The sequence below is a fragment of the Gorilla gorilla genome, chromosome 10, assembly GCF_029281585.2.
Source record: "Gorilla gorilla gorilla isolate KB3781 chromosome 10, NHGRI_mGorGor1-v2.1_pri, whole genome shotgun sequence".
NCBI lineage: Eukaryota > Metazoa > Chordata > Mammalia > Primates > Hominidae > Gorilla > Gorilla gorilla.
This window is the reverse complement of record NC_073234.2, coordinates 46,761,083-46,787,476: the sequence shown is the minus strand read 5'-3', so window position 1 is coordinate 46,787,476 and position 26,394 is coordinate 46,761,083. Positions and strand designations below refer to the sequence as shown.

The following is a 26,394-nucleotide window of genomic DNA, read 5'->3' as shown; positions in this document are numbered from 1 at the left end:
GGGCTGGACAGGGTTGAGCATCCTGTTCTACAGGGAAAGGTACCTTTACTGTGCCAGATTCCTTGATGGCTGAAACAGAGGGCTTGGATTAAAACTGATGTTGGTGGGATAGAAGGACTTCCTGCAGAAGAACAGTGAGGTGAGGACTTTGAGTGGTCTGGGGAGATCCTAACTCTAAAGGACTTTAGAATAAGAGAGGGCCCTGGCAGGCCAGAAAGTATGGGGTGTGTGTGTTGAGTGGGTTATTTGACTTCAGGAGGGTGCAGTTCAGCACCTTCAAGAGGGTGCTTTCAGCTGCTTGAGTCCAGGTCCTCTTCTTAGACTTCCCATTTGTCAAATTTATTCTTTAATCTTTTTTCCCCTCCCTCCCTGCCTCCTTCTGGTGTCTGGATCGTGTTTGGTTCAGATTTCAACAGAAGCTATACAAGAGCTCCTGGACAAGATCTGTAAGTGACAGAAGGAGAAACTCGGAGGGAAGCCTGTGCTTGAAGTCAACCTACAACCTTACTCTTCTCAGGCTCACTGTTATTTTTAGAAACCCTGGCTCAGAAATCTCCATTGTGAGCTCTGGAAGATAGCCTCACACCTGATTAATTTTCCCCTTTCCGTTTTATTTATTTAATGAACGTTTACTGAGCACGTTCTGTGTGCTCTGAGGATGGAGGCCAAGATAAACAAGCCACTGTCAGCGTCATCAAGACACTCACAGTCTCCTATGGGCCAACTGACAGAATTAATTAAGGTTGGACGGGCTGAGACTGCAGAAGCTATGGTGGAATGGGTTCCAGCTTCTCTCTAAGCTAACTGCATGATTAGGTTTGTTCTGCCTTAACAGCTTCATTGTTTGGGGGACACGGTTAGGTTCCATTAGCTTGAGTTGTAGGCCTTGACAACCTGACTGAGATGGATGAGTTGTGTGGCCTTAGACAAGTCACTTAACCTCCCTCATAAGGAGTTTGTGAAGATTAAATGAAGTTTGTAATTGTAAAGGAAAGATCATGGCTATTATCTTTCTCCCATTTCCTCTGTTAGGGGGCTTCCTAATTACCAGCCTCAATCCAAACCAATTCAGTCTTCTCCATCTGGACTTGGGAGAGAGAAGGTACTTGTATTTGAAGGGAGTGTGGTGTGAGCTGGGTTAGGACCACCATGATTTGATGTTGATCAGTCAATTCCTATTCAAATTACATTTATTGAGACCTTTTGTATGTGCCAGGCCTTTTAATGTATTATATCACTTAATCCTCTTATTAATACCCCTGTGAAATGTTTATTATCATCCTTACCATTTTACAGATGAACACGTTGAGGCTCTAAGATAAACATTCTCAAAGTTTAGTGTATATTAGAATAATCTGGGGTGTTTTTTAAAAATGCAGATTGGGTTGGGAACTGTGGCTCACACCTGTAATGCTAACACTTTGGGAGGCCTCAAGCTGAGGATTGCTTAAGCCCAGAAGCTTGAGGTTACAGGGAGCTATGATCATGCCACTTCTAGATCTTGTCCAGGAGCTCTTGTATAGCTTCTGTTGAAATCTGTTGAACCATACATGATCCAGACACCAGAAGGAGGTGGGGAGGGAGGGAAAGGAAGATTAAAGAATAAATATCACAGATGAGAAGTCTAAGAAGAGGATCTGGACTAAAATGGCTGAAAGGATCCAGGTGCTGAACTGCACCCTCCTGAAGTCAAATAACACCCCTACACCCATACTTTCTGGCCTGGCAGGACCTTCTCTTATTGTAAAGTCTTTTGGAGTTAAGACCTCCCCAGACCCACTCAAAGTCCTCACCTCACTGTTCTTCTGCAGGAAGTCCAGAGCTATGATCTGGGTGACCTTGTCTCTTAAAAAAAAAAAAAAAAGCAGGCCGGGTGCAGTGGCTCGTGTCTGTAATCCCAGCACTTTGGGAGGATGAGGTGGGAGGATCACTTGAGGCCAGAAGTTTGAGAACAACCTGGGCAACATAGCAGGACCTCATCTCTACAAAAAAAAAAAAAAAAAAAAATTAGCCGGGCATGGTAGCACATGCCTGTAGTCCTAGCTACTCAGGAGGCTGAGGCAGGAGGACTGATTAAGCCCGGCGGGTGGAGGCAGTTGTGCCAATGCACTCCAGCCTGGGTGACAAAGTGAGATCCTGTCTCAAAGTAAAAAAAAAAAAAAAAAAAAAAAGCAGATCCCTGTCCAGCAGATCCCTGGACAGAAATACTGATTCAGCAGCTGTGGAATGAGACCTAGAATCTATATTTTTTACATGGATCCAAGGTGATTCTGATGCTGGTGGGCTACAGACCACATTTTAAAAAGCACCGATTAAGAGTTAGTGACTTGCTCAAAGGCTCACAGCAGGAAGTACTAGCTTTGAATCCAGGATTCCTGCCTCCCAGACTGGTGCTGCTGCTGGATACATCTCACCAAAGCTGCCTCCTGAGCCTTGGTTTCTGCATTGTAAATGGAAATGGCAATTCCTTCCCCGCCTCCCTTCTTCATAGGCCCATTGTGAGGATAAAATGAGATAATGTAGGAGAAAGCACTTTTAAAAATGTAGAGCTGGCAGCATTGTTAGCGATTATGCAAATACATGCAAATGAGTGCCGTGGGTGTGGCTGCTCACTTTGGGAGCCAGTGCTGGGATGTGGGTTTCAAAAGGTGGGTCGAAAAGGGAACTGGAAGAACTTTGGTGATGGGCATTGACCCCTGGGGAAAGTTTTGTAAAAAGGGCCGAATGAAGCAGAAGGCTGGGGTGGGAATCTGGGGGAGAGAGAGAACTATAGGCAGAAGAAGAGGCCTTCTTTCCTTTTTGGGTTTTATGTCACCAGATTTGAGGGTCCCTGGCTATGGGGACTGATCGGCAGAGGGAAGCCCCAGCTTGTGCCTGGGCACCAAAGGCAAAGCATACCTCTTTGTTCTGTGATCTCTGGGCGGGGTACTCTGGGAGACACTGGCTCATAGCCCCTTTCCAGCTCATTTAGCTGGGAAAGCCTTTTATGATATATCTCGCCTCTATTCCTCCTCCCTAATGAAGCTGGAGCTGGGGCTGAGCTTTACTAAAATCATCCTCTTACTTGTTAAACAACCTGCTGTTTCCACATGGAGATGGTGCAGCAGGAAGGCTGAAAGTGAGATTTGAGGATAGCCAACCAAGGAGGCTGCCGTGCCGTCCTCCAACTTCTTTGCCACTTTCCCTTCTGTCCCATTTGCTCTCAGACGTGTCATCCAGGATTGCTAGGCCCTGAGGTGAGAACTGGCCTGTGATGCTTCCTGGGGCTGGCTATTTTGGGCACCCCATTCCAAAGCTGCCGAGACCCCGGGATTCTAGAGCTACTTCTGTTCAGGAACGCCATTGTTCTCCCTCCCCCGGCATCCCTGGGAATTGATGCTAATTTCAGCCTCTGATCCCTGACTCATTCTCTTCTCCTCCCTGACTCATAGGGTGACCTTGGGTTTTTGAAGCCCCTCTCAGTAGGGAATTATGATGGCCACCATTTCAGCCCTAGATTGGTTTTAGGTGGGTGGGGCAGGGTGAGGAAAAGGAGAGAAAGGAATGTTTAACTGCTTTCATTAAAATCACCATCTGAAGAGCTTTGCTTGCTTTGTGACTGCCTGGGCTGAACTCACCAGGCTTCTAAGAAGTCTCCCAGTTAATCAACAAACCCCAGAATTCATAAGTGTAAAACATGAGGTGATTGTTCCTTCAGGCAAAGCATCCAGTGAATGAGATCCCTGGGCCCACCCCACCACTTTTATCCTGGAAGAAGCTTCAGTGGGGACAGAGGCAGGGGATGGGTACAGTAACTCTGTCAGAGGTTCTCTCTGGTGTAAGACTGGAAAGGCAGGGGTTAACCCGGTTTTGTCCTGGTTGATGGATTCTGGAATCATAATCCATTAGCTTTGCCTGCATGGAGAGAGGCCAGGCGAAAGCATTCAGATTTGTCTTTGTTCTGTGCTTTTGCCATCCCTGCCAGGCACAGAGGGGCTGTGGACACGTAACCCCCACCCCCCACACCATGACCAAGAGACAATGAAATACTCTTGGGGGCTATCTTGATTGCTGTTGGTCCCAAAGCCCTCTCCCATGGGGGAGATAAGCAGTTTCAACTCTTGGTTATTCAGGCTATGAAACAGATCATCCTAAAAACATCACTCCAGGGGCTTGTACCTGCCTAATTCTGCTGGGCCCTGGCATTTTAAACAAGACTAAGCACTGACTAAAGAGCGGGTTTCGAGAAGTCAGATGGTGGTGGGGATGGTGGAGTCAGGAAAACCTGGCATTAAACTTTGGGTGTAGATAAACTTAATACAGGCAGTGGCAATAGCCTGAGATTAAAAAAGAAACATTAGCTGCTATTATTATTAATGTTAGAATGATTAACTATTTACAAAAGACTGAGGATGTTTCTGTAAAATGTACCTTATTAGGGAGTATGCTGTTCTCATGATAAGGTAGCTGTGCCTAAGCAGCCTCTCTGTATCTGCTCCCTGCAGGCTGCGCTACATGGTGAAGCAGTTGGAGAATGGGGAGATAAACATTGAGGAGCTGAAGAAAAATCTGGAGTACACAGCTTCTCTGCTGGAAGCCGTCTACATAGATGAGACACGGTGAGAGAGACCGACAGACAGAGAAGGAGAAAGACGTCAGACATAGTGTTCCAGAGACGGGGGTTAAGACAAAGATAGACACATGTGGCATGGACAGAGACCGGAAGAAAGAGAGAGGGTGGACCCGATATAAAGAGCTCTAGGTAGTGGCTCACACCTGTAATCCTAGCACTTTGGAGGCCAAGATGGGTGAATTCTTTGAGCCCAGGAGTTTGAGACCAGCCTGGGCAACATGGCAAGACCCTGTCTCTACAAAAAAAAAAAAAAAAAAAAAAAAAAATTAGCCAGGCATGGTGGCATGCTCCTGTAGTTCTAGCTACTCGGGAGGCTGAGGTGGAAGGATGGCTTGAACCCAGGAGGCAGAGGTTGCAGTGAGGTGAGATTGCGCTGCTGCACTCCAGCCTGGTGTGACAGAGCAAGACCCTGTCTCAAAATAAATAAATAAATAAATAAATAAATAAATAAAGAGCTCCAGGTATCCAGGGAGAAATAGTGGTATGAGATAAAGAAGCAGAGGCAGACATAGAGATGCAGAGATAGAGACAAACACAGATATCAAGAAGGACAGAAGACTGCTTCAGAGTTGGAAGGGACCTTAAAGCTCATCCATTCCACTGTGGAATACCTCTAGATGTGTGCGGCCCAACATGGGAGCCACCATTCTGGGTGGCTATTGAGCACCTCAAATGTGGCAAGTATGAACTGAGATGTGTACATAAAATACATGATGGATTTCAAAGACTTAGAAAAAAGAATGTAAGATATTCATATATATATATATTTTTTTGTTTTGAGACAGAGTTTACTCTTGTTGCCCAGGCTGAAGGGCAATGGTGCGATCTTGGCTCACTGCAACCTCTGCCTCTGGGGTTCAAGCAATTCTTCTGCCTCAGCCTCCTGAGTAGCTGGGATTACAGGCATGTGCCACTACGCCCAGCTAATTTTTGTATTTTTAGTAGAGATGGGGTTTCTCCATGTTGGTCAGGCTGGTCTCGAACTCCCGACCTCAGGTGATCTGCCCGCCTTGGCCTCCCAAAGTCCTGGGATTACAGGCATGAGCTACCGCGCCCAGCCGATATCTCATTAATATATTTTGTAAGGCTGGGCGTGATGGCTCATGCCTGTAATCCCAGCACTTTGGGAAGTTGAGGCAGCCTGATTCCTTGAGCCCAGGAATTCGAGACCAGCCTGGGCAACATGATGAAACCCTGTCTCTACAAAAAATTAAAGAATTAGCTGGGCATGGTGATGTGCACCTGTAGTCCCAGCTACTTGGGAGGCTGAGGGGGGAGGATCACCTGAATCTGGGGAGGTTGAGGTTGCAGTGAGCTGTGATCACACCACTGCACTCCAGTCTGGGCGATAAAGTGAGACCCTGTCTAAAAATACACACACACACACACACACAGACACACACACACACTTGGTTTCATGTTGAAATGATATTTTGGAGGTATTAGGTAAAATAAAATTTATTGCCGGGCACGGTGGCTCACGCCTATGATCCCAGCACTTTGGGAGGCTGAGGCGGATGGATCAACTGTGGTCAGGAATTCCAGACCAGCCTGGCGTGGTGGTAGGCACCTGTAATCCCAGCTACTCAGGAGGCTGAGGCAGGAGAATCGCTTGAACCCGGGAGGCAGAGGTTGCAGTGAGCCAAGATCGCGCCACTGCACTCCAGCCTGGGCAACAGAGTGAGACTCCATCTCAAAAAAAAAAAAAAAAATTATCATTAAAGTGAATTTCACCTATTTCTCTTTTCCTTTTTAACGTGGCCTACTAGACAATTTAAAATTTCATATATGCGGCTTGCATTTTATTTCTATTGGATGGTGCTGCTCTATAGCATCCCTGAAAGATGCGTTCCATTTCCTACTTAAACACTTCCATAGTTGGGATGCTCACTACCTCACATGGAGACCTGTTTCATTGTTGGAGATGTTAGATAAAGAAATAAAAAGATATAGAGAAAGAAAGGAAACAGGGTTGAAGACAGAGAGCTGGCATGAGAGTTACTAAATGTGGGGTATGGCTGGGTACACGGTCTCTAGGCTGTGGAAGCACCTGCTGTCTTTCCTCTGTGACTCCCCTTCTGGGGTCTCAGGCAAATCTTGGACACGGAGGACGAGCTGCAGGAGCTGCGGTCAGATGCCGTGCCTTCGGAGGTGCGGGACTGGCTGGCCTCCACCTTCACCCAGCAGGCCCGGGCCAAAGGCCGCCGAGCAGAGGAGAAGCCCAAGTTCCGAAGCATTGTGCACGCTGTGCAGGCTGGGATCTTCGTGGAACGGTGAGGCTCGCCCACACTCAGCCTCCCTCTGCCTTTAGCTGTGCCCCTCTTTCCCAGCCACCCTGGTCTTCCATGACCACCAGCCGTATGATCCCATGGCTCATCCCCACATCCCCAGCTGGCCACACCTCCACTCCCAGACCTTCATATGTGGGCTTCTTCTCATTGTTCTCTCTTAGGATGTTCCGGAGAACATACACCTCTGTGGGCCCCACTTACTCTACTGCGGTTCTCAACTGTCTCAAGGTAATCTCTGGGTTTTTGGGAAAGAGGAGAAAGTTAGGGGATGGAATAGCCACTGGGACTTCTAGACCCTGTTTATGGCATGATTTTTGCCTTCCTTTTTTTTTTTGAAATGGAGTCTCGCTCTTGTCACTCAGGCTGGAGTGCAGTGGCGTGATCTCGGCTCACTGCAACCTCTGCCTCCCTGCAAGCGATTCTCCTGCCTCAGCCTCCTGAGTAGCTGGGATTACAGGTGCCCACCACCATGCCCAGCTAATTTTTGTAGTTTTGGTAGAGATGGGGTTTCACCATGTTGGCCAGGCTGGTCTCGAACTCTTGACCTCAAGTGTTCTGTCCACCTCGGCCTCCCAAAGTATTGGGATTACAGGCGTGAGCCACTGCGCCCGGCCTGCCTTCCCTTTTAACTGTTGTTCCCACATTTATCAAAACGGCTTTTGCCCAGTGTAGGAGCAAACTCCTGCCTTCCTGTCTCTCCCATACTGAGAGATATATGGGAAGAAAGAGGCACACTTCACCATTTCTTTGCTTTCCTATTTGCCAAGACTTTGTACTCATGGGAAGTCCTTCTTGAAGTCTAACTTCAACCCTTGCTGCTGCTGGAAAGCAACATAATCTATTGTTTCTCCACAGAACCTGGATCTCTGGTGCTTTGATGTCTTTTCCTTGAACCGGGCAGCAGATGACCATGCCCTGAGGACCATTGTTTTTGAGTTGCTGACTCGGCATAACCTCATCAGCCGCTTCAAGGTTGGGCAGCATCCTACCTCTACCTCCAGGCAGGATTCTCCACTCCTCTCATGCCTGTTCTAAAAGCCTCCCAACAAACAGATTCCATAGATCCCCTCACTCAGTCTCAACATCAGGGAAGTCTCCCCATGCCCACGCCCAGCCTAGCCTTTCTTTCACTTGCTGCAGTCTTATTTCCAGACTTCATTAATTGATTTCTAGGGGGAGATTCTCGGTCTGCAACCATCTAGCCTGGGATTCTGCTCTCTCTCGCTTTGCTTTTTTCCCCCAACTTGTCCTCTCTAGGCTGACTTGCAGTGTGGACACTGGAGGCCTGGAGTTCAGATGCTGTCAGCCAGTGCCCTTTGGGACTAGAAACCATGTTTCCTGGATAAAATTGGCCACTCCCTCCCCCATCCCCCAGTTCTGGTCTCTGTGCAAGGAATTATATAGAGAAGGTCAGCTCTTGACAGGGCTGGGGTGGGCTTGTATGACGGGGACGGTGTGTGAACTTCATTTGCTCTTCAGCTTGTCTGGATGGGAAGAATTATATGAGATTAAAGTCCTTCCTAGATCCTGTACAGGAGGGAGCATCTTTGGGGAGGGAAAAAGTGCCAGGAAAAAAACAAAACACTTTCACGTGGACAAATCACATTTGGAAGTAGAGGGTGAGGGAGGTTGAAGAGCCGTAATGGGGATATTGGTTCAGCACTCTGGGGAGCAGTAGATGTTAAAGGTGAAGGGAAACGTGGATGATCTGAAGGGCCATAGAGAGGGGCGGTCAAAGGAGTCCAGGTGGAGGGTCCCCTCCCAGGCCAACTTCGGGAGGTCATTCCATCCATCCTCTGCCTCCACTTCACTAGAACAAATTATCTGTGCATGTGAGCCCTTCCTTCACCCTTGACTCCTCCTTTTACAACAACTCCCTAGGGAGTTTCCAAAACTTTCCTGAGATGCTCAGCTGAAATTTTCTTAAGTGCCTTCCGGAAGCCTGTTCTGCAATTTTACTTTCTTCTTTCCAATCCTGCCCTCTCCAGGACAGAGAATAGTAGGGCTCTCTTTTTCCTAAGACTTTTCCCAGCTCATGTTTCCCCAGACTGGCTCTCAGACTTCAGTCACTAGATTCTCCTAAACTCTGCCTCCTTACCTGGAAGGACTGGGTTTGGGGGACCTCAAGAGTAGCTGTTTTGGGTTAGGTTTGGCCCAGTCCCAGTCTGCTTTGCTCCAAGGCAGTTAGAGGAAGGAGGGGGTGCTTCTTGTTTTAGTTTTCTCTGATGGTAGGGCCAGCAGCAGCTGCCCTTCTCAAACTCCACATTCTCTTCCTGGGCACCTAGCCCCTCCCCTACTCCTCCCTTTTTCTTCCCTTCCCTCCAGGGACGCCATGGCAACGCAAAAGCAAGGGCAGTTGTCATGGAAACAGTCCTTTAAAATTTCCTGAATTTGGGGCACAGCCCTCCAGGGGTGCGGGTGGGGGATGTTAGGGTCTGACTGACTAGTGGTGCTTCTTCTGTGTCTCTGTCACTGTATTGCTCATCTCTACAGAAACCTCCCGAGTCCTGAACCTTCGTCCCCTCCTAGCCTCAAGAGATTCAGGGACAGATCACCAGTCCTGTCCTCTGGGAGCCTTGAGCCTTTTGAAGGAGGCAGACATACCCTAAGGGCGTACACAGAGACAGGGACCGAATTCAGAGTAGCTGGACAGAGCTCTGGCTGCTGGTGCTTTTGTGTGTGTTCTGTGGGACTGAGGGCGCGGGTACTGGTGCATGTAGAGGGTAAGTGGTCAGGGAGGGCTTCTCAAAGGAGAGGGTAACCCACATCTGGCTGGAAGAGTCCTCTCTAGGTCATCTTCTTCATTCCCTTACTTCTGAGCCCTTCTTCATGGTTTTGGATGTGGGGATGGGCTGGGATGTTTGGAAGGTAGGAGGGAAGCTTTCTTTCATTTTCTTTGAAATCTCCAGGGAAATAATAATAATTATAGCTATTCTTTAGAGAGCATTTACTAAATGCCTTGTACTTATTAATTTCCAGGTAGGTGGTATTATCTTTCATTCCGCAATTAAGTATCTGAGGCACAGAGAGGCATGTGACTTGCCCAAGGTTGCACAGCCAGCAGGTGGTAGAGGCAGAATATGAGCCAGGTTCACCTAACTAGGTCCTGTGCTCTCTCCCTATGCCACACTGCCTTCTAAAGAAAGTTGTTGATCTTGGTCCGTAATCACCACCATTCCTGTGGATCCTTGATATATCTCCATTTCCCCCAACCTCCCGCAGATTCCCACTGTGTTTTTGATGAGTTTCCTGGATGCCTTGGAGACAGGCTATGGGAAGTATAAGAATCCTTACCACAACCAGATCCACGCAGCCGATGTTACCCAGACAGTCCATTGCTTCTTGCTCCGCACAGGGATGGTGGTAGGTGCCCTGGAGATGATTCTTCTGTGATTCAGGGCCTATGGCTACAGAACTGGGAGGTCTAGACTGTACTCCCATTTCCATTTCTCCTCGTTGGTTCTTCTTGGGCACTCCAAAGCCTTGACAGAGTCAAACTGGATTAACTCACGCTAGAGAATTCCCAGGTAGACTAAAACTCATTGGACAGTGCTAGGGACATGTGCTGGGATGCAGTGGGAGTGTTGCAGGTTCGGATGGAGGAAGGTCCTTGGCCATTTCAGGAGCTGAGAAACCTGGCTGCATTAACCAAGAGCTGGCCTGGAAGCATGGAAGGGATGGGATGAGTGATCTAGCTTGTGTGTGGAGGTTCCTGGGCAGTGACCTGCAGGCGTCACCCCTCTGTCATTCTTTCTCTTTCCTCCTGTAGCACTGCCTGTCGGAGATTGAGCTCCTGGCCATCATCTTTGCTGCAGCTATCCATGATTATGAGCACACGGGCACTACCAACAGCTTCCACATCCAGACCAAGTGAGGGGTGGGGATGTGGCAGGGGCAGGAGGGGCCAAGAGGAGGTGGGGAGGTTGCCGGAGTCCCTCCTTACAGGGGGTGGTCATGATGACCTTTGGCTTTGTAGGTCAGAATGTGCCATCTTGTACAATGATCGTTCAGTGCTGGAGAATCACCACATCAGCTCTGTTTTCCGACTGATGCAGGATGATGAGATGAACATTTTCATCAACCTCACCAAGGATGAGTTTGTGTGAGCAGAAGCCAGTTCTTGGCATTCCTAAGAGACTCCCTTACCACAAACTCCATTTTCCACTTCCTGGACCTCCTGCCCAGCAGCGCTGAGGGGGCTGATTGCTTCTCTTTTTATGTCCGCTCAGAGAACTCCGAGCCCTGGTCATTGAGATGGTGTTGGCCACAGACATGTCCTGCCATTTCCAGCAAGTGAAGACCATGAAGACAGCCTTGCAACAGCTGGAGAGGTGGCATCTGGTGGGGTGTGGCTGGGGCCAGGCCAGAGGGAGGGGTGTGTGAACTGGGGGGGTATACACAAGGGTAGTTGGTGTGCCAGGTCTTTACCTCGCTGTAGAGACTCCACTGGCTTCAGGTATCAGACTGCATCTCTATGTAAGAGTGTGTGTGTGTGTGTGTGTGTGTGTCCTTACGTTTACTCACAGCCTTGGCAGCTGATCCACTGGAGAGTGCTTTGGGCTGGGAATCTAAGATGGGGGTTCTCATCGCGGCTCTGGGACAGGCTTACTCTGGAATGTTGGAAAATTCATTCAACCCTTCTGCCCCAGTTTTATTACCTCTGAAATGGTGAAAATGACACGCCTCCCCCCACAACAGCTTGCCCCTAGTTCCTAGTCTCATAGGGCTATTGGGAGAGTCATATGAGGTTTAAAAAAATGCATAGAACAAATGCCATAATTGCATCTAATGTTTGCTTAGAAGTGAGTGGGAATGTATAAATGTGTGTGAGAGTGGACTGTGTGTGTGTGTCCTGAAGGTGTGTGTTAATCTCTGTGTATGGTGTTTATGTGTGGGATGCAGTGTCACAGCAGGTCATTGTTGAGGGTATAATAATAATTATTACTATTCTAAATAATATCTACTGAGCACTTATTATGTGCTAGACACTCTCCTGAATACTTATTTGTTGTTTGTCACTTAGTTCTCAGAACCACTCGATATGTGGTAGGGTTGTTATTTCCATTTTAGAGTTGAAGAAAATGAAATATGGAAATTTTAAGTAACTTGCTCAGTGTCACATGGCTAACATGTGGTAGGTATAGACATGAACCCAGGCCCTTTGATTCTAAGAGCCTGGGCTCTCAGCTACTAACCCGTGCTGCTACCTAAACATATATAAGTGTGTGTGTGTCTGTGTGTGGGGTGTGTGTGTGTCTGTGTGTGGGGTGTGTGTGTAGCTTTGGAGGGTGTTTGAAGTTATGTGAGGCCGGGCGTGGTGGCTCATGCCCATAATTCCAGCACTTTGGGAGGCCGAGGCAGGTGGATAGCTTGAGGTCAGGAATTTGAGACCAGCCTGGCCAACACGGTGAAACACTGTCTCTACCAAAAAAATACAAAAATTAGCTGGGTGTGGTGGCATGCACGCCTGTAGTCCCAGCTATTCGGGAGGCTGAGGTGGGAGAATCACTTGAACCCAGATGACAGAGGTTGCAGTGAGCTGAGATTGTGCCACTGCACTCCAGCCTGGGCAACAGAGTGAGACCCTGTCTCAAAAAAAAAAAAAGGAAGAAGTCATGTGATAGGGTGTGCATGGGAAGTTAGGGAATGGTCCTAACTTCCTTTTCCTAAAAGATCAGTCTCCCTTCCCTTGCCATCTGCCCCAACCAGGATTGACAAGCCCAAGGCCCTGTCTCTACTGCTCCATGCTGCTGACATCAGCCACCCAACCAAGCAGTGGTTGGTCCACAGCCGTTGGACCAAGGCCCTCATGGAGGAATTCTTCCGTCAGGTAGCGTGGCATCTTCGCCTTCCCTGTGCCTATGGGGGCCTTCTCTCCCCTTTTGCCCTCCAAGTTCCCCAATCCTGTTCCACATCCTCCTTTTGCTACCTGTAGTCTCTGACCTGATCCCAAATCCTTGGGGTAAAACCCCATTATCCTAAAAGCCTAACAATAGTTGCATTTCATTTGCATATATTTCATTTGCATATTACTAATTTCCAGGTCAACAGTGCAGAAATTTCACACAACAACCCCCCACCCCCACCACTTGCCACCTGTACCCCAGATCTGGTAGGTCTGAGGTATCCTCTCCAGCTTTCCTACCCTGTTCTCTCCTCTAGGGTGACAAGGAGGCAGAGTTGGGCCTGCCCTTTTCTCCACTCTGTGACCGCACTTCCACTCTAGTGGCACAGTCTCAGATAGGTGAGTGTCATCTCCTGCAGGAAGGGGAGGACTGGGAGGGGGAAAAGATGCTGCCTGGGTCAGGATTGCTCCAAGTCCTCAACCCCCCAAACCATTCTTCCTGTAGAGGAAAGCCTACTGTGCTAGAGCATGGGGTCCTGGGATAGGAGGCCAGGGGGCTGCAATGGCAGGGAGGAGCTCTCTGGGGCACCAAGACATCATCCCAAAGCCTGCCCTGCATTGGGAAGTTTTCAGCCCCAGGTTACCTCTCCACCCTCTTTCATAAGCAGCCAGGGGTCCTGGCCATGCCAGCTGCATGCTCTGCCTAGCCCTCCAGATAATAGTAAGACATCTCTACGGCATTGCTCCTCCACTGCAGGGTTCATCGACTTCATTGTGGAGCCCACATTCTCTGTGCTGACTGACGTGGCAGAGAAGAGTGTTCAGCCCCTGGCGGATGAGGACTCCAAGTCTAAAAACCAGCCCAGGTGAGGGTGGCTGGGGTAGCCAGATATCCTGGTTCAGGAAGGCAGTGGTAGGAGGGATTTGGACTCACAGACAGGACCGACTCACAGCCATGGTGGGGTGGTGGGGAGGCAGGCTGCTTCAAGCTTGGGAGTCCCTCTGCCGTCAGGGACAGAAGGATGGGATCAGAAGGGTGTGACCTGTACCTATGCTCCCCTTCACCATATTTTTGTTTCTTCCATTAGCTGTCTTTCTGCCTTCTGGCTAATCTTGTTTTAATTTTCCTTCTACCAGGAGGGAAGATGTGGAGAGGGAGGGGTGAAATGAGGGGGAGAGGGACAGGGACTTGGGGAATATCTAGTAGAGGAAAAGTGGAAGACGAAGTTCCCTGAACCTTCTCCTTGTCTTCCATGTCCTGCACTCCCAGGGCTAAGGTGGTTCTGGAGTGGGCTGGGGCTTACCTCTTGGGGCTGTTGGGGGTTCTGCTTCTAGCTTTCAGTGGCGCCAGCCCTCTCTGGATGTGGAAGTGGGAGACCCCAACCCTGATGTGGTCAGCTTTCGTTCCACCTGGGTCAAGCGCATTCAGGAGAACAAGCAGAAATGGAAGGAACGGGCAGCAAGTGGTGGGTACCATGGCAGAGGGCAGGGGTGAGAACTTGTGTGGGTGGATCATGGAGCACTAGGAGGTCCATTTTTCTTAAGCCCCTGGGGAAACCCTTTGCCAGACTCCTTGATTTGGGAATGGAGCTGATCAGACCAGTTAGATCACAGGAAAGACTGGCTGAGTGGCCTGGAATGTTCTAAGAATGGGGGCCGTAGAGATGATAGAGACAGTCAGATATTCCACAACCCAAGGGTCCCTGTGCACACTGTGGTCCCTGTAAATGGTGCCCCTGTAGATTTGGCTAATTTGGTGGCCCTGGCTGGGAAATCTCTTCCTGTGTGAGGGAGTGGTAGGGTGGTGTTGAGGGTTCTGAGTTTTAGCAAGGCTGGAGAGGCTCTTCCCAAGTGGGGATGGGTGGAATGTAGTTCAGCTTGAAGGCAGGTTGATGGATGAGAATCCCTTACATGTCTCCACATACTCCTTGGGTTCTGGGGAAGAATACTTCTTGGCCTAAGCTCAGCCTCCTTTATGCTTCTCTACAGGCATCACCAACCAGATGTCCATTGATGAGCTGTCCCCCTGTGAAGAAGAGGCCCCCCCTTCCCCTGCCGAAGATGAACACAACCAGAATGGGAATCTGGATTAGCCCTGGGGCTGGCCCAGGTGAGCCTGTTGTGGTGGAGGGTGTAGGAGAGCTGGTGTCTACCATGGCATCTTTGTTGGGTCGTCTCTGGGCTCCAGTGGATGCGACATTCTCTCTCCCCTTTTGAGCAGTAAAATGGAGCGAGTGAAGACATAGAATGGAGCCAAAGTGTGGGTGGAGCAGGGAAATCCTCCCACGCTCTTCTGTCCCCCAGTCCCTGCAGGAACAAAGGAGGTAGTTTCTCAGAACAGCAGCAGAACAGGGTGGGCCCATGCCAGGTGACAGCTAACCTGCACCGCACCTTAGGGAGGGTTAGGGAAAAGGAGCCCAGCCAGGGCACACAGCTCAGTGAGGGCAGCTGAACGTGACTTCGACTTCAGCCCCTATTCACCCCCTTGGCTGGGCACCCTTCTGAAGGGCATTTTTTGCACAACTCTACTCGGGACTAAGTGGGGATCAGGACTTGGAGAAGGAAGGTCAGGTTGGAGGTGAAGGCAAAGCTCAGGGCACTGAAGTTTCTCCCTCTTTCCCCAGGTCTTCATTGAGTCCAAAGTGTTTGATGTCATCAGCACCATCCATCAGGACTGGCTCCCCCATCTGCTCCAAGGGAGCATGGTCGTGGAAGAAACAACCCACCTGAAGGCCAAATGACAGAGATTTGGGGTTGGGGAAAGGGCCCCTCCCCACCTGACACCCACTGGGGTGCACTTTAATGTTCCGGCAGCAAGACTGGGGAACTTCAGGCTCCCAATGGTCACTGTGCCCATCCCTCAGCCTCTGGATTCTCTTCATGGCCAGGTGGCTGCCAGGGAGCGGGGAGCTTCCTGGAGGCTTCCCAGGGCCTTGGGGAAGGGTCAGAGATGCCAGCCCCCTGGGACCTCCCCCATCCTTTTTGCCTCCAAGTTTCTAAGCAATACATTTTGGGGGTTCCCTCAGCCCCCCACCCCAGATCTTAGCTGGCAGGTCTGGGTCCCCCTTTTCCTCCCCTGGGAAGGGCTGGAATAGGATAGAAAGCTGGGGGTTTTCAGAGCCCTATGTGTGGGGAGGGGAGTGGGTTCCTTCAGGGCATGGTACCTTTCTAGGACCTGGGAATGGGGTGGATAGGACATCCTCTTCACCCCAGAATTGCGCTGCTTCAGCCCCATCTCCAGCCTGATCCTCTGCAATCTTCCTTCTCTCCCTTTCTGATATAGTGACTGGGGAGAAAGGAGCCATTGTGACCAGGGGCTGCGGGAGGCCTTTCCTGGGACTTCCTTGGGACGGGTCTGGGCCCCTGGGGCTTGTCGCCTGCCCTGGCTGAGTCCCGAGCCCTTTGCCTCCTTCCTCTCCCCTGGGGCTGGGAGGCTCCATCCGACCAATGTCTGTAAAGTGCTTTGAGGATCTCCCCAGCAAAGCACCTTCAGAATGTATCGACACCAGCTGGGTTAGGGTCAAGGGTGCCTGGGGAGGGTGAGTAATCCTGCATTGCTAAAAGAGAGGGTCTGTCCCCTCCTTTCCACATCCCAGAACTGGCCCAGCTGCAGGCACTAAGAAGCTCCTCCCCTGAGACAAGTGAGGGGTAGTGGGTGAAAGGCAGATGGACAAGGGGCTCACGGCTGCTGCCTTCCTGTCCTCTGGAGAGAACCCAGCCAGGCGCGGTGCCCCTTCCTCTCCTCAGGCTCCTCCTTGCCCCCACCTCGCCCCAGGAAAGGCCAAAGTCCAGGTGACTGCCCTCCTTCTTTCTTGTAAATACCAACCATGCATTTGTACAGTGGGCCCTGTTCATGCGAAATCCACATCCATGGTCTCCTAGACCTGCTACCCTGGTACTTCCACCCTACCCCACCCCGAGAAGGGCAGAGACGCATGTGACTCACCCCTGCCCTTGGTTTCCCAGACCCCTGCTGTAGCCAGAGAACAATAAAGAAGGGAGACCAGGCCTGACTGTGTGTGTTCACTGGGTACAAGTTGACCAAGCATCTTCACATACATACACTCTTTCCAGCATGATAAAATCTGGGTGAGGCGTTCTCCCTCATACATATATATATATTTAGGTATGTATCTGGGCAAGCTGAGGCCCAGGAGGAGGCCCCGAGGGCTCATAGTAGCTGCATGGCAGAAGTGGGACCTGACACTTCTCAGGCTCTGCTCTTTCCTCTGTACCACATGCTTCAGCAGGGAGGGGGAAAGAATCTTGCCTTCCCTCCTTTCCTCTCTCCCACTACCTGGGAAAATCAAAAACAGCAGCAGGAGAGAGGCCTGGCCGTGAGATCTGAGAAAGTTTCTTCTCTTATGCTTGGTTTTTGTCTTATCTGGGCCCCTCAATGTCTAGGACAAGGGAACCCTTCCAGTCTCCAGCATGGGCCTCTTCATTAACAGCCACTGTGTTCTCTATCCATTGTTGCTAACGGGTTGAAATAAGGGACAGCGGTCCCACAGCTGGAAGAGGGAACACATCCTGAAGCTTGGGAATCCAAAAGGAAGGCAGCTGAGGCTTGGAGGGCAGGCGAGGAGGTATCGGCACACCACCACACCCTCTTTCCCATGGGCCAAGTGCCATGGTGCAGTTCCCCTTTTGTCCAGCAGATGGAGCACACCGCACAGTCACAGCGGGACACGGCACAGGCCTTAGAGCGCCGAGTCTTCAGCTGCAGGGCAGGCCTGTGAGGTGGTCGGATCGTTCCTCAATAAGAAAAGAGAACCTGGGGCTTTTCTTCCTTCTTGGCACCCTGGAAGTTAGTCCTCCCACCTATCTGACCCTCATCTCTCTTCCCACAGCAAGTAAAGTCAGGGCTAAGGGAAGAACTCTTCCCTGCTCAAGGCTTCTGCCTAGCTCCTGTTTCTTCCTTCCCAGAGGCAGCTTGGCAGGAGGGTGGGGGCTACAGAGAGGGCAGGGCAAGAAGGCAGGGAGAAAGGATTCTCCCAGTTGGAAAAGAAGGAAAGTGCCAAGGACCTAACACCAAATTTATCACTTTTTAAAAACAAGAGATTTTCCCCAAAAGTGAAGGAATAAGAAACAAATCCGGTGTCCATGCATTCCCAAACTGCAGTCTTGATCCCAAGATACCTCCTCCTCTCTCAGACCTGTTATGGGGGAAAGGGGACAGAAAGAGAAGGTGAGAGGCCAGAGGGTCATTTTGTCCCTTCCCCTTCTGGCCATCCCATTTGTCAACATCTAATGTCTCAGAAAGCTTGTTCTGATGTCTGAGAGCAGTCCTTCCTGTGTCCAGTCTATGCAGGGGGCTGCGGATTGTGAAATCAAAGCTCAGGAAGTTATCTCATCAATGCATCCTCCAGGCAGGGAGAGCCACTGCCCACTTCAGCTGGGCAGGTGAGGATCTCCCTTCGGGTTCCAAATCCCCTTTATCAAAAAATCCATGGCCTACTGCTCTCACCCATTCCAGGAGCCAGAAGTCCTACACAAAGTCTAATCTCAATCCTTCTTGCTGCAGCTATCCATTTCTTTTTGTCTGTCAGAGGAGATACAAGTCCTTTTACCATAAAGAATAACTTTTTAGGGACTGAAGCTGGTTCTTTGTTTTCCTTTTCCTAGACTCCAAATATTAACCCCTTGCTTTTGTCCACAATATTAGCCTCCTCTCCTGTGACCTGGCAGCCCAGCCCTGGGGTCTTACCGAGTTGGCTCCCTTGGAATCCAGTTGTGGTATATGGGTTGAGGGTTCCTTTGTGCTGGGTTCCTTACTGCCTCTCTCCTGAGTTTTAGGGATGCATTCTGCAGGCTCTGGGGAGGGAACATAGGGGTGGGAGGAAGAGGTGGCATTCATAAAGGTGTTGGGGAGGGAACTGCTTCTCCTCACTGCACCCATACCCCAGTGGCCCCTGAGAGGGCCCCAGGACCAAGTTGGGTGCAATCAGGCAAGACCAACAGGGTTTTCTTTGATCACAATTACTACTATATGTTCACTTTTAAAAAATCTTCAATCAAATTGGAAAGAATAAACCCTCTACAGTTTAAAAAACAAAACTCAATATGTGTCTAAACCTGACATGAACTCATAGGAGGCTATTTTTAGTCTTTATTCTGCTTAGTGAGACCATTCACTGGATTGCAGAAATATTATGTGTTTGATTGTAGGGTTCTCTGCTGGGAATACTATGCGATACACAGTTTATGTACTATATCTTCATAAAATTGGAAGCATTCTGAATTCTGGAATATATCTAGGATAAGGGACATAGCACACTGCTACCAGCTTCCACTTATTGCATGGTCTGTGTGTGTCGGGTGCTGTGTCAACAGCCAGTCTCATTTAATAGTCACACACAACCCACTGCAACAGGCACCCTCATTACCATTTTATACCCTGAGGTTAAGTCGTTCAAGGCCTCTCAGCTGGTAAGGTAGCAAGTGGCAGAGCCAGGATTCTAGCCTGTGATTGCTGTTCCCATGAAGGTGGGTTTCCCCCATGTAGCCACAGTGGGGCTCTGAGGTTCAAGTTGGGAGGGCTTGGTGTCACTCAGTAAGGAAAAGTGAAGATTCAAATATATGCCGAACATGCAAACAGATCCATATCCTTGAGACAGTTTTTGCCTACTACTAGGCCTCTCCCAGGCTCCAACTCTTTCCCCTCCCCGCAGTGGGTAAGGCTTGCCTCCTGCTGGGCTGGGAAACAGGATGCCTGGGGCCCTCCCCAGCCTGAACATACTTTTTGCTGTCCCAGAGGTGCCCAGCCTTGACTCCACTTCTGTGTCTGGGATCCCAGGTGGGCGGGACTCCTGGGTTCCTGTGCTCTCAGCGGCCCCCTCAGGTTCCTCTCCTTGCTGCTGTTGCCCCAGGTGATGTTCAACCATCATCTGGAGCTCTGGGGACACAGAGAAAGGGAGGGAACACTGGATATGACTGCCTAGCGTCTCCCCTGTGGGCCTCCGGATTCAACAGCCCCACTAAAGGCTCAGCACACATTGCTGGGTGTTTGACTTTCCCATCCACTGAGATCTGAACAGGGAGGGGACATTAGCTGGCAATAAGGAGGAATGAAAACTAGACCATAAAAAGTACTCTTTTTCACAGATAAGGGAGGCATAGGAGAAGAGGCTTTAAGAACAAGGGATACTCTTCACTTGCTGGGATACATGGTCTTCCCTGGGGGAAGGTGGAAAGGCTCAATTTAGATTCAAGAAAAATTTGAGTATCTTGTACATGTTGTGCACTGTGCTGGTGAGTTCACATATATTATTTTATCTGCCATAATGAGGTAGTATTCAAGGCTCAGTAAGTTAAGCAGTTTCTCCCAGATCACCCAGCTAGTCAGTGGCAAAACTGGGATTTCAGCCTCAGTTTGTCTAGCAACAGTTCTACCATAATAAAGGCAGATTTAACGACCTTCCTTCCAAAGGGCATTCGGTCTCCTCTTCAGCTTCAGGCACAGAGGAGAAAAAGGGATGGGAGGGGTCTTGCAAACCTTTCATTGTGGGTGTAATCCTTGTCATCTTCTTCCGTTGCCGTGGAGACATTGCCAAAGTGGACTGTGAAGGGCACAGAGCACAGATGGGTGCCAGCCCCTCCTTGCTCTCCAGACCCCTCCCTTGCCCTCTAGCCCCCTATGCCCTCCAGCCCCCCTTGCCTTCCTCCTCTGCCTTGCCAGGCTTTTGGATTGGAGCCTGGGGTAGGTGTGAGCTTCAAAAAGTGGGGTAAGAAAACGCCTGCTTCCCCAACCACCTCGACAATAGTGAGCAAGGAGACTGTGAGTGTGTGTGTGTATGTGAGTGTGTTGTGGGGGGTGCATGTGTATATGTTCACTCATGCACATTTTGGGGGTAGAGGTACAGGGAAGCGGGAGTCAAAAAGATCCTAGAGATGGGCGGCAGGGTTTTAAGGAATAATCCCCTAATGAATGTGGGGGTTCTTTGGGCTGGGCTTAGTGGGATGGGCCAGCTCACCTTGAGATGTGGGTTGGGGATCCGGTCTTCATCTATCTCTGAAGGGAACAGGGAAAGGAGAGGGTGATAAGGACAGGAAACCAGGGATCCCCATAGAGCTGACTTCTCAGGGGAGGGGATTCTGCAGCCATGCTCCTCCTGATCTGTCCCTCACATCTGCCCCCAGGCTCTTGGCCCTCATGGCTGCCCCAGATCTCCTCCCCAAAGCTCCTCTCCTGTGCTTCCGCTGCCTCCATCCCCCTGCATCTAGTCCCGTCCTTGGCTCTGTGGTCAATCTGCGTCTGCATCTTTGCCTCAGACCTGGAGATCCCCAAAGGCAGGATCTGTAGTCTTTTTGCTTTTTTTCTTCCTCTGAAGTATCCATGTCTCTTTCTCTTTCCAATCATTCCCCCACCCCAGGGTCAGCCAGAACTAAGCCCTGCATAGGAGGGAACAGTGATAGAGGACAGTCAATTTATTCTGTGCAGGGTCTGGAAGGTATAGCTGGAGGCAAGCTGGAGACCCCGGCATCCTGAACCCCAGCCTAGCTTCTTAGCCTGACCCCCTCTCTTCCACACTCCTGTCAAGCTCTCTACCATTCTCTGAGAACTTGTTTTCTCCCCAGACCTCCATGGGGATGCTGGTGACCAGAATCTCAGCTGCTCCCTGAGCTGCTTCTAACCTTCCCCTCCCACTCTGGGGGCTGTGAAGAGCTGGTGGAGGCGGTCCCTCCCCCTCACAGCTGACACTGCCTCTGGGGGTGGGGGTGGCAGCATCTCAGTTGCTGGAGAAACCTGGAAGGCTGTTGTCGCAGCAACCAGCACTCAGTTGACCACCCCAATTCCTGGGGGGCTTAGGAGCCAGGTGGTCTCCCTCCCTTTCCTAGAACTGCTCCATCTTTCCAAAAGCAAAGGATATTCTGCAATCTAGCCACCACGTTCCTGCCTTCAGGACTGAGGACATCCCCGCCTTCTCAGAGCTGTTCTTCTTCCATTTAGCGCCCATCTTCTCATTGGGACCCACTGCCATAGTGGCCCCCATGCCCTTCAGCAACCTATCCCTTGGCTTACCTGGGGATGACTGGTCACTGGTCAGCACGAGGGTGGCAGGGGTGGGGCGGCGCCTCCGAATCTGAGGGAAGGTGGGAAATGGGGAAGAGGTCAAGTACACGTGGAAGCATCAAAGCCCCACCCAAAACCACTCAGTAACATAATCCAGGCTAGCCTACTTAACACACCTCAAAAAATGCCATGTTAATGCAGCTGGAGGCCATTATCCTAAGCAAACTTATGCAGAAACAGAAAACCAAATACTGCGTGTTCTCACTTCTAAGTGGGAGCTAAACATTGAGTACTCATGGACATAAAGATAGGAACAATAGACCCTGGGGAATAAAAGACAGGGAGGGAGGAGGGCAAGGGCTGAAAAACTACCTATTGGGTACTATGTTCACTCTCTGGGTCAATCATATCCCAGACTTCAGCACCGTGTAATAAACCTTTGTAACAAACCTGCACATGTACCCCCCTGAATCTAAAATAAAAGTTGAAAAAAAAATGCCATGTTACAGTGGTGAACCAGGGTGAACATCCCTGGGCTCCTCCCCCTCCTCTGGGGAGAGCTAATCCTAAGGATCCAGAAGACCACCTCGCCTCCCTGCATGCCCCCATTCCCCTGTTCTGTCTCTCCACCTCCCCCTGGTCCTGGCCCCAGCTCTCCATCTAAGCATATCTGCTCTAATGCATTGATCTCTGGCTTGCTGTCCTTCCGTCCAACCTGGATCAATGGTCAGAAATAACTTAAGAGGGCACAGGGCTTTCTCTCAGTGTTCTAACCCACTCCCCAAGCAGACGTTAACATTTTGTGTGACAGCGCCTGGAGAGAGCATCCTTTTCAAGTGTCCCCCAGCCTGGGAGGACAGCACAGAGGAGGATCTGAACTTGCATCTCCTCTGGCCTGTGCCCCTCACTCCCTAATGTCCTCTCTGTCCTTGGATACATTGCCTTTCTGATTTGTCAAGAAATGGGGTTGGGGGAATCCTTGTCATGGTAAATATAATATCAATACAAGAAGGAGCCCTAGGCAGGACCCTGGTCAGGGCCCAAAGCGTAGCTGAAAAATTTTATCCTAGGCTCCAGGTCCTAGTCTAAGAAATTAACATATAAAGCTGACTGACTGCCCTGCCTCTGAGCCCCCTTTCCCCCCACTGTTGTTCTTTTGTCACGCTGCCAATAAAGTTGATTGTTGTTGAAGTCAGTTCAAGGACTCTTGGGAGGTGTAGTTTTCCCTCTTTCTCTGGAGGCTTTAGAGGCTTGGAAGCAAGTGGAAGGATGGGGGTTAGAGGATGACCCTCTAGGTTAGCAGTGGGGAGGGAAGGCAAATGGGGCTGGGAAAAGGGCTAGAATTATCCTGGGCTGAGAGGAGTAGGATGAGGACACTGAATGATCAAACCCTTATCTTTGCGTGTCCATTATTTAGAATCATCACCACTGGCCGTGGGGGGATGACAGAGGTGAACACTGCCCCTCTCTATGCCCAGAAAAGTGGGGGGTACTGGCTATGGTAAGATGGGCTGTTTAAGCCTGAGGGGGGAACTCTTTCCAAAGAAGAAACAGGATGCACAGAATGGGGGTATGTGGGGGTAGGGCATCATTTTCCCAGGAGAATTCAGTGGCATCTGTTTTTGGTGACATTTCAAGGTCCCCGCAGTACCAGTCCTTTGTGTATGTGTGTAAGTGTGCACATGGGTGAGCCGCACAGACATTAACTGTGAGTCGTCTCTGGACATTCCTGATACACATGGGCTGGGGACCATCTGCTTCATGTATATGGGGTGGGGGCCATCCTTCAACTAGAAGACTCCTTTACTTCTTTCCATCCTGGAGGGGCAGGGTGTGGTGGTGGTAGAAGGAAAGAGACAAGGAGGGTGGAGTGGCGATCAGTGGGTTGAGATAACATCAGAGTGGGGAGCCCAAGAAAGAGACTGCAAGTATGACAGAGGGCAGCAGGGCTGTCTGGTCTTGGACACGTCACTTCCTTAACCTATTCCTTTGCTTTGGACAAGGTTTCTAAGCACTCAGAGTCCTTGGGAATCATGATACCCTTACAGCAGAAAGGAGGAAAGTCAGACTTCCTGAGGTACCTCCCAGGCACCTGAACTAGTGGGAAATAAGTAGATGGTCTCTTTTCCTTTTCTCATACCTATCCCAAATCCTAGCTCTCAGGAGCATGTGATAACTTCGCCTCGGATTTCTTTCCAAAGCAGTCATGCCAAGGATCTGGAAGCTGTGGGCACCCCTCCACCGCCTGCCACTCTGTGCTCTATAACTCAGAGCTTCCAACTCCTTTTGCCCTCCCATGTTGGTCTGGGTTAGGAGCACCTGCCAAGCCTGGAGCTTTTTGCCTAACACAGCAGGAGGGGCTGAGGTTAGGCCATAGGAAGAATTTCAGGCCTAAGAGACACAAATTCTGAAGATGAGTGAAAGTAGGCCCAAGTCCCGGCTCTCTTTTTTCCCTCTGACTCCTCAGGATTGCCTTGTGCCCCTCCCTTTTCTCCTAGATCCCTGAACCAGCTGGCCTTCCCCCTCCTCCTCCCTACCCACCTATTACACCTGCCTCCTCCAACACCCAACAGATACAGGTGTCGGGCCCTGTTGTGCCAGTGGGAGGCAGTTCTCCTTGGAACTGCATCCCCAGCCTCCACAGTCCAGACTCTTGAGCCCTTTTTCCTGGGTCTGAAGTTATCCTGGCTGATGCCCTGCCTCCAGGCATAGCAGCCTTTCCCCTGACTCCCAGGGAACACAACCCATGCTGATGGCTCTCCATCCTCCTCATCCTCTACAGATTTGTGAGGCTTCACCAAGAGCCTTCCCGTAGTCACACCTTAGAGCTCTGAGGTGGTGGCTTACCCCAGGCCAGAGAGAGGACGGAGATGCAGGTACCTAACCCTATCTCCACACTGGGAAGCTGAAGTGGTAGGGAGAGTGTGTACCCCTGCCCCCTTCCCTTCACATCAGACCTTATTCTACCAAACAGCTGGAGCAACAAAAATGACAAAAAACACTCTCTCCACCTCATCCCAAGAGGTCACAAAGTTTTTTTCAGGTGTGGGGTGGCCAGCCAGAGCCTGGTAGCTTGTTGAGAGAAACAGAGAACTGACCTTGTGGGAAATTGATATTCTTTAGGAATGGGAATGTCTAGGCAAATGGACAGAGATTACAAAGAGATGGAGCAATAGGCAAATAAGCAAATATTTGGCAAACAAGGAGTAGTAAGGACCACGGGTGGCCACCCTCTCCACACATACGCTCACTCTCACCCAGGCATACACTTGCTCACACACTCTCATACACTGCCCCCTCTGCCAGGCTGCTCTGAGCTAAAAATAGACCAGGCTAGGAGGCTGGGCCAGGGCCCTGGACTCCCACCCCTTGAGCCAAGGCTGTCACAGTGCTTCTCCCTTGCATATTGTTCAGCTTGGACCCCAGCCCCTGGAAAGACTCCACCTCTGGCCTCCCAGTGCTGCTGGCTCAGTCCCACCTGGACTCCCCACACCAAAGGGCAGGAGTTGGGAATAAGAGCCATGTGCGGAGACTTGAAGAAGGGAGCCTCAGCCTACAACTCGACCACCCCTCTCCCCTCTCCCTGGAGCCCCAGCCCTCTCAGTGGTCCTCAGTCCCTTCCTGTTATCACTTTCGGAGCCCAGCAAGGTGGCCCCCAGTTAGGAGGGGACAGGGAGAGCTGTTTCTCCTCTTCCAGCTCCCACCCTTCCAGGCTCCCTCTCCATTACCGACCCCTCCCCAGGCCCCTCCCGCACTGCTGCTGATTCCCTTCAGCGCCACCACCAAGCTCAGAAACTCTAGTGGGGGTTGACTGGGTGGGGGATGCAGGGTTGTTTAAGGAGGGAGGGGTCGTGTCCTCAAGCAGGCCCCCTCCCCCAGGGCTGGGGAGGAAGAGAGAGACTCGCGGGGCCAGGCATCGAGTGGAGGCGCTCTTCCTTCGGTCAGTCTCAAAGAAGAACAGATTGGAGATGTGGCTTCGACGGTGGGGGAGGGGACAGAAGACCACCCCCACCCCTCGCAAACTGAGCGTTCGTCCTCAAAAGGACGCACTGCTAAGGGAGGACTAGGCAGGGATCCCGGGTCCCACCAGTCCAGGGGTCCCTCGTCCTTGGCTGGGCGAGTGCCCTGCCGCCCCGCCCTGCTCCGCACCTGCTCCGCCGCCTCGGGGTCAAGGTGCGGCTCCAGCAGCGGGACCGTGAACTGGATCTTTCGGGGGCTGTTGTCTTGCTCCATGGCTGGGGCGGCGGCCGCTGGGCCCGCGCTGCGGCGGGAGGGAAGGCGGCGGGACTCGGGGCTGGGGCGGGCGCGCTCCCTCTCCGCTCCGCTCCGGCCCCGGCCCCAGCCCGGCGCGCTCGGCTCCCGGCTCCCAGCACAGCACTCCCAGCTCGCGGCTCCGGGGACTCTGCCGCCGCCGATTGGCTCCGCACCCGCCCCTCCCGGCCCCCTCCCCCTCCCCCAGCCCGGAACCTTAACCCCGTCGTGGCTGCACCGGCGGCTGCGGGGGTCACCGCCCCGCGGGCCGCCGAGTCCGGGCGTGGCCCGGGAGCCGTCGTAGTGGACAGCTCAGGCAGATACCTCAGTGTCCTCGGAGTTTTGGGCAGGGCGTTGGGGTGGGGAGTGGCTAGGAAGAACT

General features: G+C 51.1%; 2 protein-coding genes across 3 annotated transcripts in view; one reads left to right on the top strand and one right to left on the bottom strand.

Annotated features, from left to right (window-relative positions):
• The window catches only part of PDE1B (phosphodiesterase 1B), a 29,766-nt gene extending 13,010 nt beyond the window's left edge, over window positions 1-16,756 (top strand). For both annotated transcript variants that reach the window (XM_004053279.5, XM_004053280.5), the window contains 14 exons: window positions 4,485-4,598; window positions 6,703-6,885; window positions 7,065-7,131; window positions 7,759-7,875; window positions 10,126-10,266; window positions 10,673-10,773; window positions 10,880-11,005; window positions 11,133-11,234; window positions 12,613-12,733; window positions 13,066-13,147; window positions 13,506-13,614; window positions 14,084-14,214; window positions 14,738-14,858; window positions 15,373-16,756. In XM_004053279.5, the coding sequence (XP_004053327.1) occupies window positions 4,485-4,598; window positions 6,703-6,885; window positions 7,065-7,131; window positions 7,759-7,875; window positions 10,126-10,266; window positions 10,673-10,773; window positions 10,880-11,005; window positions 11,133-11,234; window positions 12,613-12,733; window positions 13,066-13,147; window positions 13,506-13,614; window positions 14,084-14,214; window positions 14,738-14,841 (1,498 nt within the window). In that variant the 3' untranslated portion in view covers window positions 14,842-14,858; window positions 15,373-16,756. The remainder of the gene's footprint in view (window positions 1-4,484; window positions 4,599-6,702; window positions 6,886-7,064; window positions 7,132-7,758; window positions 7,876-10,125; window positions 10,267-10,672; window positions 10,774-10,879; window positions 11,006-11,132; window positions 11,235-12,612; window positions 12,734-13,065; window positions 13,148-13,505; window positions 13,615-14,083; window positions 14,215-14,737; window positions 14,859-15,372) is intronic.
• A 1,014-nt stretch (window positions 16,757-17,770) lies between these two features.
• On the bottom strand, window positions 17,771-26,175 carry PPP1R1A (protein phosphatase 1 regulatory inhibitor subunit 1A). Its single transcript, XM_004053281.5, has 7 exons — window positions 25,911-26,175; window positions 21,771-21,831; window positions 20,722-20,759; window positions 20,244-20,307; window positions 19,488-19,643; window positions 18,456-18,562; window positions 17,771-17,904 (listed from the first exon to the last, which is right to left on the bottom strand). Exons 1-7 carry the CDS (start codon window positions 25,992-25,994, stop codon window positions 17,899-17,901), a joined length of 516 nt encoding a protein of 171 aa, XP_004053329.1. The 5' UTR covers window positions 25,995-26,175; the 3' UTR covers window positions 17,771-17,898.
• Between the last annotated feature and the right edge of the window lie 219 nt (window positions 26,176-26,394).